This window comes from Nelumbo nucifera, chromosome 1, assembly GCF_055504915.1.
Source record: "Nelumbo nucifera cultivar China Antique chromosome 1, China Antique-T2T, whole genome shotgun sequence".
Taxonomy (NCBI): domain Eukaryota; kingdom Viridiplantae; phylum Streptophyta; class Magnoliopsida; order Proteales; family Nelumbonaceae; genus Nelumbo; species Nelumbo nucifera.
This window is the reverse complement of record NC_142649.1, coordinates 59,397,237-59,409,105: the sequence shown is the minus strand read 5'-3', so window position 1 is coordinate 59,409,105 and position 11,869 is coordinate 59,397,237. Positions and strand designations below refer to the sequence as shown.

General features: G+C 38.4%; 1 protein-coding gene across 1 annotated transcript; it reads right to left on the bottom strand.

The window, feature by feature from the left end:
* Nucleotides 1-7,425: 7,425 nt before the first annotated feature.
* On the bottom strand, nt 7,426-7,830 carry LOC109114096 (uncharacterized). The gene is made up of 2 exons (XM_019196187.1): nt 7,665-7,830; nt 7,426-7,595 (listed from the first exon to the last, which is right to left on the bottom strand). The coding sequence occupies exons 1-2, from the start codon at nt 7,828-7,830 to the stop codon at nt 7,426-7,428; spliced, it is 336 nt and encodes a 111-aa protein (XP_019051732.1).
* Nucleotides 7,831-11,869: the final 4,039 nt, after the last annotated feature.

Below are 11,869 nucleotides of genomic sequence, written 5' to 3'. Positions count from 1 at the left end.
AAATCTCCTGCGCCGCCATCTTCTTCCATCTTCTTTAATCAAGAAAAATAACAGAAATCCTATTTCTATTAATTACATTCTTGATCAAATCCTATACATTCAGTCTAAAAATAAAAGAAATTATTTACAGACCGAATTGAATGAAATAAATAAATAGAAAAGAAAAAGGGTGCGCAGACCATCTGCGCTAAAACTGCACTGCGATCTCCAGGTTTGAACAGTCCATTAAATCAAAATAAATAAAGAACAATTCCAAATAAATTTTGGATTTAATAGAAAATAATTTCAGATCAATCGCCCTTAACAAGAAACAGTTTCTTGAAAAAAAAGAAAACAATCTGCGCAAATCTTGAAAGAACACCTTCTATCCATCTGCGCAGGGTCAGATCTGATTTTCTTTTGGTTCAAGATTCGAACCTGTGGCTCTGATACCACTGAAAGAATGGTAGGATCCATCTAATGGACGCCATAAAGGTTGCGGAATGGGTGGGGCGAATTTCAAAAATTTCCTACCTTCTCCCAACTGGGAATCATATTCCCTGAATTTAGAATACAATATTCAAGGATCTACTTGAACCCTAATCAAACCAGATCTGTACCAAAAGATAAATGGGAGGATTATACCTGATCCGGAGAAGCAGTATCTCCCAAAGTTGGTGTTCACGCCCAAAGAATGCTCCAAGATCTGTCCCTGCTGAAGATGACACAGCTGTGGATGGAACAGAACCAGCAGGGTGCGTCCTACACACTGGATCCTTCACAAGAATCCCCTGGATGTACTAAACACTGAATTCTTTCAGTCTTTCTTGCAAGACTGATGTCAAGAACTGGTTTCTTGACTTTCTTTTCTGCAAAGATCAAATCTTGCAACAATGCAGATGGCGGCGGCAGGAGGAGATTTCCAGAAACGAAAAAGCTGAACTGTTTTCTTTTCTAGAGAGAATGAGATCTAATCTCAATTCGCAGGAACCTTTCTTGCTTACCAGAACCTCTTTGATCGAAATCTGATTTCCCTCTCTTGGTTCATTCGAAAATCTCCTCTCTTTTCTTCTTGATTAAGAAATCTCCTAATTAGGAGTTATCCCAATCCAAATCAGTATTTGGATAGGGAATAATCTTAATCCCTTTTCCAGATAGAGTTAGCTTACTCCTGATCTTATCAGGAGGTTACCAGATTCAAATCTGATTTGAATTTGGTCTCTAAGAGTGGATAAGGCTAAGAGCCCAATCCTTTTTGCTAACTTCAATCTCAAATTCGCCCCATTGATGGGTGATCATATCAGCCCACTTCGAAATGGGCTTTTGGCCCATTAAGTATTCAGTGTTTAATTAGTTTCCAATCTGCTGCCCAGTTGGGCTTCTTTGTATGGCGTGGGACCCAAGCATTGATCTACACACCAGCCACATGGGTTCGGCCCAGCCTTTAATGCAAGGCCCAGCCAAATTCACTGAAAATCTCAATGAACCCCTTGAATCCATCGTATGAACCCTATGGGCCCAACACTTACATTAAGTGGTCCCTGGGCCAAGCCATCTTATAAAAACCCAGGGACTGTGGGCAGGTGCAAGATTAGCCCATCAGGTATTATCCTAAATGGTCTTACACTTAACCTCTCAGCCCTTAATGATCAAGCACTGCCCAACAAGAGAGGACCTCTCCCTCGGCTGCAAGGAACAGTGCCGCACTCTCCTCTCACATGGATCGCGGGAATTAAAACCATTTGCAAACATTTTGAAACCGTACATATATATGTAAATATATTAATTTTGCAAAAACAAAATTCCCACGATTGAAATCAACTGCCGGCAGTTTGGTTTCCATCAGAGAGAGTGCATTCCCGATCATTACCCTTTGTCCGACAAAGTGGCTGATTCTGTCACTATGACCACCCACTCAGATGAATTCTCAAACTGCCCCAACATACCCAGGTTTTGATCCCCACTAAGGATCTCACTGATTGGCATATCAAAGGCAGCCTGATCCAGCACCTAGTGAAGTGTCATAATCGAGTCTAGGGGTCAGGTGTAACTTTCCAGTTTTGCCCATCTATCTCCAAGGTCCAGGGCAAGACTGGAAATCTGGTCCGGTTCAAGGATTCAAGTAATCCCATGCTGTATGTGCCTCGGGTCTTACCCTGATGGCTGAGACAGGCCATCCCAACACTTGGTGGCACACCAGTATCAGCCTTGACAGGATAAATCTCCCCAGACTTATCCAACGGCTGTGAACATTTAAAACTAACATGAGTCTCTACAAATGTCCAGTTTTAGGGTTTTACACAGAATTAAACCAAACAACATGAATCAAACATGCACTTTATTTATTTCCACTAAATAACAAAAGTACATCAAAATGATTGAAGCTAAGGGCATACAAAACTGTCCAACACATAGAATATGTTGAATTTCACATATGTTTTACATCTAATACAAATCTTTTATATTAATATGGGGTGAAATAAATTCTAATGCATCTTGTATACACATAAAAATTATTTTCAATTTTATATAAAGTATTTAAAATACTTCCATAAATTGCAGTTCCAATATATGGCTGTCCCAGTCTAGTAAAACTTAAAATTCTTCTTTTTTTTTTTTTGCAAATTCCAATCTTGATTAATAAAATGTGCAGTGACAAAAATATAACTAATGTTACATTTGGATGTCCATATATTAGATGTAAAAGAAATTTTAGAATCTGAATTTGAAAGATTTGACATTAAATTTGGTTTATATATAAAAAAAAAAATTAAAGTGTCATATGTATTTGTATTCCTAGATACTTTCCTAAACTGAGGATTAATAGAATGTTGCAAATTTTTTTTTTCTAACCTAGGGTCTTCAAAGAAAAAAATAAGGGTTGTTCGGCATGTAAAATATGTTTAGCTAATTCTTACCTCATTTTCTCTTGGAAATATTGGAAATTACCAAATACCCCATAAGAAATTTGCATTTGATTTACGTTATCTCCTTGGATGCATTTTTTGGTTGCACTCTTAAATTCAGAAGTGGGGGTAGTTGATACAACCTGAATTACGCACCTATCAAGATATGACAAATAGCATTGATTTCAAAGTCGGAACCATCAAGACACCTCACCTCGTACCATAACCATGGTTTTAAAAAAGACCTAGAAATGAAACCATTTTCCAGGTTGACAGTTTGACCGTCCAGTTCAAATGGATGGCCCATTTTGACAAAAAATAAAAAATAAATAATTAAAATAAAAAATGACAAAAAACTGTTGAACAGGTCGACGGTTCAATTGCCTAAGTCAACGGGTCGTTGATTAATTTAATGATTTTTGGCCAGAGACTGGGTTTAGAGTAAAATGGAATTGATTGCCTGAACGGTTCTCGGGCCGAACGGTCCAACCATCTATTTTGAGAACCATGACCATAACTTTCGTCTCATTGCCTTCACCATTCTTCTAAACAAACCAGCGCATCTTCTATGATTGATTACCTCATCCAATTAAGTCGGTACGGTAAAGTTCTATAACTAAGGATCAATCTTGTTAGACTAAAAGTGTAACTTGAGGGCCAAGGTAACATTGATCCCGTCACATGTACTTGCTTGCTCAGATCACCAAGGATACTAATTTGAGATATTCAAGTGGTGATGAGCAATCAACTAAAACACCACTTGGAAGTCTAAAACAATTGAATAATTACTTGTGGTTGCGCCAACTTGACTATGTGTCACAATTACAGAAGAAATGGGCTACACCTTGGCCCATGTACTTCAACATGTCACTTGCCAACTGAAGGAAGGGGAAATCCATCATATAGATGGCCGAACCATGCAAGATGGCTAGGCGAACTTCCAAAAATTTTCTTTTATCCTTTCGGGAATCGTATTCCCAATTTTAGAAAAACTGCATTTTTCAAGGATCATTCTTACATCGAACCAGACCATATCTGAAACCAAAAGGAAGGGAGAAGTATACCTGATATGGAATCCACAAGTGTAGCTCCCAAAGTGGTAGTTTACACCCAAAGAGGGTACTAAAACCATCTTCCACTAAAAATGGCACAGCTTAGGTTGAAGTCGGTTCAACAACATAGTCCTTTAGCAAGAACTGTAATCCAATAGCTTGGATCGAGCAAGGGAGGTGAGAAAGAATAGGATTTGATATTTTTTTGCAAAAGTCAGATATCAAAACTGATCTTTATCAGTTCAAGAACTAGAGATTGAACTAGGGTTTAGGGCGACAAGAGCAAAAGGAGAGAACTGAGAGCAGATGTGATCACTGGAGCAGTTCGCCCTCCTCCTTTTATAAACCTTAAGAACCAGCACTCATAATCGAATTAGGAGGCTCCTAATCCAAATATTTATTTGGATCTAGACTCTTCAAGTGGATAAGACTTATCCTCTTATCCTAAATACTGATCCAAACCCATATTCACCCATATCACATGACTGTTTAAGCTATCATGTGACCACTTGATTAATCTAATTAATCATGGGCTTTAGGCCCATTAAGTAAGTGGCTCACAACCCTAATTAGTTGCTGTCTCATTTGGTTCTCTTTGTATGGCATGGGACCCCAACAAGGACCCTACATAAGCCCATATGGGTTCGACCCAGCCTCTGTGAAAAGGCCTGGCCGAATTCACTGTCAAGTACAGTGAACCCCTAAGTCCATTAGCATGGGCTCTTAATGGGCCCAACATTTACATTAAATGATCCTTGAGTCCAGCCATCCTATGAAGGCCCAATGACAATGGACTTAAGTAGGATATAGCCCATCAGATAATCAACCCTAAATGGTCTCTTACACTTAACCTCTCAGCCCTTAATGATCAATCACTGCTCGACAGGGAAGGACCCTTCCTTGGCTGCACGGTGCAGTGTTTCACTCTTTGCTTGGATAGGTCGTGGGAATTAAAACCTTTTGCAAACCTTTTTCTTAAAACATAATATATATATATATATATAAATATATATTCATATAAATATATTTTTCAAAACAAATCTCAAACAAGTTTGAAATCGAATGCCGACAATTTTGGTTTCCATCAAAGAGAGTTTAATCCTGATCATTCACTTTACCCGACAAAGGGGTTGATCCTGTCACTATGATCACCCACTCGAGTGAATTCTTAGACTTCCCTAACATATCTAGGTTTTGACCCTGAAGGATCTCATTAATCGACGCATCAAAGATAGCTTAATCTGACACCCACTACAGTACCATAATCGAGTCTAGGGGTTATGTGTAACTTTTTAGTTTTGCCCACCAGTCTCTAAGGTCTAGGGCATAACTGGAAATTGGTCCAGGTTCAGTGTTTCAAACAAATACACACTACATGTGCTTTGGGTCTAGCCTTGGCAGCTGAGACAGGCTGCCCCAACCTTCTTGGCAGCACATCAGTGTTAGCCTTGGCAAGATAAACTTCCCCAAGTCTATCCAACGGCTGAGAATATAACACGAGTCTCGTAAGTGTCCAGTTTAAGGGTAATTACACAGAAACACACTAAATATAACATGAATAAATTATGTACTTTTATTCATTTACAATAAATGGATATGATTATCAATCTGATTGGAGCTAAGGGCATACACTATCTAACAACTCCTACTTGCACTTAGCTCCAATCGAGTACAAGTTGGAGTCCCATACTGTCCACGTGTTTTTCAAGCACTTTCTGTGTCAATGGCTTAGTCAATGGGTCTACTACATTTTTTGCTGATGCTACCTTTTGAATCTGGATGTCCCCTCTACCAACAATCTCCCATATATCCAGTGTTGTCACACAACAGTGGAATGGAGTGATATGGTAGAATTCCAAATTCCAGGATGAACAATTTCATTCATTAGGCAGCCTTACTTACGACAATGTGCTTGGCCTGGGTCGTGGACTATTTTTCTTACTATACAAGACCTTATCGTGAAGATGTAACCAGATGTAGACTTTCTATCATCTGGTTTTCAAGTGTCTCACACTTGGTTTCTTACCGGTCCATAACTCATAGGGAGTCTTAGGAATGGATTTGGTTGGAACCCGGTTCAACATGCATATAACAGTCTCTAATACGAGGAGTGATCGGACCATATCTAATAGAGGTTGGTTTCCCCTCTTTGACACACCGTTTAATTGTGGTGTAGCAGGAAGAGACAACTGCCATATAATCCCATTATTCTTAAGGTAGTCCCTGAATTCGTCAGAGAGATATTCACCTCCTTGATCTGATAAAAGGATTTTGATCTTTCTCCCCAACTATTTCTCGACTTTTTGTCTGAACTCCTTGAACTTTTCAAAGGATTCGGACTTATGTCTCATTAGGTACACGTAACCATACCGAGAATAATCATCGGTGAAAGTTATAAAATAACAGTACTGGTTTCGTGTCTTAACATTCATGGGACCATATACATTAGTATGTATCAGGTCGAGTGTGCCTGTAGATCTTTTAGGCTTACCCATAAATGGCCGTTTCGTCATCTTACCCTGAAGGCAAGGTTCACAAGTTGGAAGATCTTCTACAGTTAGACAATCCAAAGGACCATCCTATACCAATCTTGTGATACGATCTATGTTGATATGGCAAAGTCAATAATGCCACAAGCACGTGGAATTAACCATATCACGTGTTCTTTTCTTGGGGTTATGATCCGACGTAGTTTCGATTATGTTCACTTCTAGAGAAGGACAGAGGACATAGAGATCATTCTCAAGTTCTCTATGAGTAAGGAATTTGTTATTCAATTTGATAGTAATTGTATCGCTAAATAGAACAAAATAACCATCCTTACATAGTTTTGAAACTGAAATCAAATTTCTTCTTAGTAACGGTACATAAAGACAATCTTTATGTGTCACAATTCCTTTTTTGAAAATTAAATCTATAGTTCCTATAGTTGTAGGTGCAACTGTTACAGAAGTCCCCAAGTAAAGAACCACCTTGTCATCATTCAGCCTTGCTTTCTCTAAACCCTTGCAATGTATTACATGCATGAGTAGAAGCCCCAAAGTTAATACACTAGGATACAGAAGTAACCAACATATTGGTCTCTATGACAAGAGATTCGAAATTACCTTCTTTGTTCTTGGATTCTAGATACTGAGGACAGTTCCTCTTCCAGTGTCTGGTCTGTTTGCAAAAGTGACATTTATCTAATGCTTTGTTTCTCTTCTGCTTTTTCGACTTGCCCACTTTCTTCTGAGGCCTCTTCTTGCCCTTCCTCTTTCTCTTGCCAGACCTTCAACAATCATGCTTACCGACTTATCCTTCTTAATCAGTTTCTTAGCCCTCTGAAACATGTTGAGTTCTTAAAGGCTAACCTTTAGCTTGTTCATGTTATAGTTCATGACAAACTGATTAAAGGAGGGAGGCAGAGAATTTAGGATGGCATTAGTTTTGGTGTCATCATCGAGCTGGGATCCAAGATACTCCAGTTCGTTAACATACCCCATCATCTACATGGTGTGGTCATGGACATGCTGGCTCTCGTTCATCTGTATGGTCATCAACAGCTTGAGGACATTCTGACAGTTTGAATGATTCTGCTCCTCATACATAGTCTTTAGACTATCCAGAATGTCTTTACAAATTTCGATCTTATCGAATTGCCTCTGGATAGCATTATCTAAAGATTTATCAATATAACACCGAGCAAGAGAATTTTTCTCTTATCATTCCTGATATTCCCTCCTACATGCTTCAGAATCCTTGTCTTCTGGACGTTTCGGAGTAGGGTTCTTGGCAACCTTGTCCAATTTCTCAAACGTCAAAACCAGATTAAGGTTATGGTACCAGTCAACATAGTTGGGTTCCTTAAGTTTGTTATTATCCAATAGTTTAGCTAATTGTCCATGTGCCATTTCTGATAAAAGGCAACAGATATTAGTCCATGACCTAAAATTAATTCATGTTATCTTACATAGAATGGTCCTTTATCTATGTTTCATATCCATTTACTCATTTTTGAGATTTTCCTTCTATCTCAGTGACGGGGACACGATGCATGCCCCTAGAAATGTGGGAAATCACATAGGTGAATGGAGCCAACTATTTCAGCTACAAAGCCCCAACACTATCTGTGAAGGATTATATCCACCAATCCAATGAGCTTTCCCTTTGGCCCCCATCAGACAAGGTTCATTGCCATTTTAGGTTAAACCTTTATATCTAGTAAGTGCTGACCCGTCATATCATGGACCCCAAGGTACTATGAAAGAGTCTTCCATTTTAAGATATGCCTCTCCCACATCATTCTATGATGCCTCTATCATCTCATGAAGCAATCCAACCAATTGGACCAGCAAAATGGATAGCCAATTTTATGGTGCATCTCCACCCACCAATTTAGCCTACCTTCATGCTAATGACAGAAGGCCTTTAGAGAATTCATCATATGATATTCCCAATCTCTTGCACATTAATCCAAAGGGAACAAGTAAAACAGTTCCTAGGTCTGTTTTAGGTCATAACAAAGTGGCTCCCACTGACTTTCATAAAGTCAGATTCAAATGGGCCCAAAACGGGCTAGGGTTCTGCGGGGTTCCTCTTAAGGAGAAATTGAAAAGGGGGCCCATTGAGAAGGGAGATCATCCAATGATCATTGGGCATCATGGCAATAATGTGCATTCATCCATGATGTTCAAAGAGAGCCACATACACTTATGTCCCATGTATGAATCACATTCAACACATCACAAGCATTCACATAAGCAAATTGGTCAAATCAATTAAAAGCTTGTAAAACCCTAATTAATTTAAGTTAACACACAATTATCCCATTAAAGGCCTATGAATTATCCAATAATATCATCTAGGTATATGGGCTAAACTGCAAAGCGCAGTTCGGCCCACATAACAGATGGGCTGATGTTGCTTTAACTTAACTTAAACTAGGTTTTTCAAGAGAGGGCTGAATTGTTCCATGTGATGGGCCATCAAACCCTTGGCTCATAACTGAATTTGAGCCACCTAAGACATGACCCATGGGGTTGAGATCAGACCCCATTGAAACATGGGTTTGGTCCAACTAGTTTGGACCAAACTAGGTCAATTCTGCCTAGGGTTTGGTGTCCAAAACATGCTACCATTCACAATAATTTGATCTGAAATTTTAACAGTTGGATATTGACAATCAATCACAGCAAAAACAAACAATCTAGGGCTGCAAGTGTGATGGTCCGAATCTGATTCAGACGAATTGCAAACCTACAAAAACTAATTAATTGCAGATTGTAAATTTTTTTGCAAAATTTCTTCTTTTCCTCTGTGCGCTCCAGTAGGTCTTCCAATGTAAAAAAAATAAAAAAAAAAACTAATTTTCTTTTAATTACATCAAAGTAAATCCTAATACATTTTGTCTAAAAATAAAAAAAAAAATTATTTACAGACTAATGAGCAAATAAATAATTTTGGTGTGTAGATCTTGGCACCAAATAAAGAATTCGATCTCCATGACATAGACAACCCAAAATTCCAAGAAATAATAATAGAAAAATTCTTAAAATATAACAGAATAAAATAAAAAAAAAAATAGATAAGATCACCAAAAAACTGAGAACCAATTTCTTAGAAAACTGCTAACTATGCAAATCGGGTAGAACAATTCTGCAAATTTGGGCCTGTTTCAGATTTGATTTAATTTCGGTTCAAGATTGAACCATTGGCTCTGATACCACTGAAGGAAGGGGAAATCCATCATATTGATGACCGAACCATGCAAGATGGCTGGGCAAAATTAAAAAAAAAAATTCTTTTACACTTCTGGGAATCATATTCCCAATTTTTAAAAAAATTGCATTTTTCAAGGATCGTTCTTGCACCGAACCGGACCACATCTAAAACCAAAATAAATGGGTGAAATATACCTGATACAGAATCCACAAGTGTAGCTCCCAAAGTGGTAGTTCATGCCCAAAGAGAGTACCAAAACTAGCTTTCACTGAAGATGACGCAGCTTAGGTTGAACTCAATTAAGCAACACAGTCCTTCAACAAGAACTCTAATCCAATAGCTTGGATCGAGCAAGGGAGGTGAGCATGAATTGGATCTAATATTTTCTTGAAAATATAGGATATCATAACTGATCTTTATTAGTTCAAGAACTGGAGGTCGAACTAGGGTTTAGGGCGCAAGAGCAGATGTGATCACTAGAGCAATTCACCCTCCTCCTTTTATAAGCCTTAAGAACCAACCCTCCTAATCGAATTAGGAGGCTCCTAATCCAAATCTTTATTTGGATCTGGACTCTTCAAGTGGATAAGACTTATCCTCTTATCCTAACTATTGATACAAACCCATATCCATACCCATATTTACCCATGTCACATGATTGCTTAAGTTGTCATGTGACCACTTGATTAATCAAATTAATCATGGGCTTTAGGCCCATTAAGTAAGTGGCTCATGACCCTAATTAGTTGTTGGCCCATTTGGTTCTCTTTGTATGGCATGGGACCCCAACAATGACCCTACATAAGCCCATATGGGTTCAGCCCAGCCTCTGTGAAAAGGCCTGGCCGAATTCACTGTCAAGTACAGTGAACCCTTGAATCTATCAGCATGGGCTCTTAATGGGCCCAACATTTACCTTAAATAATCCATGAGTCTAGCCATATGAAGGCCCAAGGATAATGGACTTAAGTAGGATATAGCCCATCATGTAATCAGCCCTAAATGGTCTCTTACACTTAACCTCTCAACCCTTAACGATCAACCACTGCCCGACAGGGAAGGACCTCTTCCTTGGCTGCAAGGTGAAGTGTTGCTCTATTTGCTCAGATGGGTCCTAGGAATTAAAACCTTTTGAAAACCTTTTTCTTAAAACTTAATATATATATATATATATATTATCCTATAAATATATTTTGCAAAATAAATCTCAAACAAGTTTGAAGTCAACTGTCGTAGTTTTGGTTTCGATCAGAGAGAGTGCAGTCCCGATCATTCACTTTGTTTGACAAAGGGGTTGATCCTATCACTATTATCATCCACTCAAGTGAATTCTCAAACTACCTCAACATACCCAAGTTTTGACCCTGAAGGATCTCATTGATTGGCACATCAAAGACAACCCAATCCGACACATAGTGCAATACCAAGTCTAGGGGTTATGTGTAACTTTCCAGTTTTGCCCACTAGTCTCCAAGGTCCAGGGCATAACTGGAAATTGGTCCGGATTTAGTGTTTCAAACAAACACACACTGCATGTGCTTTGGGTCTAACTGTGGCAGTTGAGATAGGCTGCCCCAACCTTCTTGGCAGCATATCAGTGTCAGCCTTGGCAGGATAAACTTTCCCAAGTCTATCCAACGGTTGTGAACATATAAATTAACACGAGTCTCATAAGTGTCCAGTTTAAGGGTAATTACACAGAAACACACCAAATATAACATGAATCAATTAAGTACTTTTTTATTCATTTACAATAAATGGATATGTACATCAATCTGATTGGAGCTAAGGGCATACACTGTCTAACACCAACAAGATGTAGTCAGAGGTTTCGGATGTGTATGCATGACCTGTCAATTCTAGAATTCAGGCATTCTTCCTAGCTACAAATAGGTAAGCATCCTTCTTGGCACAGTACCAAAATGAAACATGTTGAGAAAAGCTTTAAAGAAAAGAACAAAAATTGAACTATCAAGAAGAAGAATTCTTCATCAAATAATAAAGAGAAAATTCAATATCAAAAACTGTCTTAGCCTTCTCCTAGCTACTCTTTATATAGGCATACACCCTTATGGCTCCTACAAGAAAGTTTCCTAATCTATGAAAACACTCCATAATAGAATCCTACTAAAACTCTTCAAAAAGAAAGTCGTAATTGAACAAAAATTCAATAATCATAATCTAATACTAATTTGGTAATTCTGAACTAGAATAGAAGTCCTGCACTAA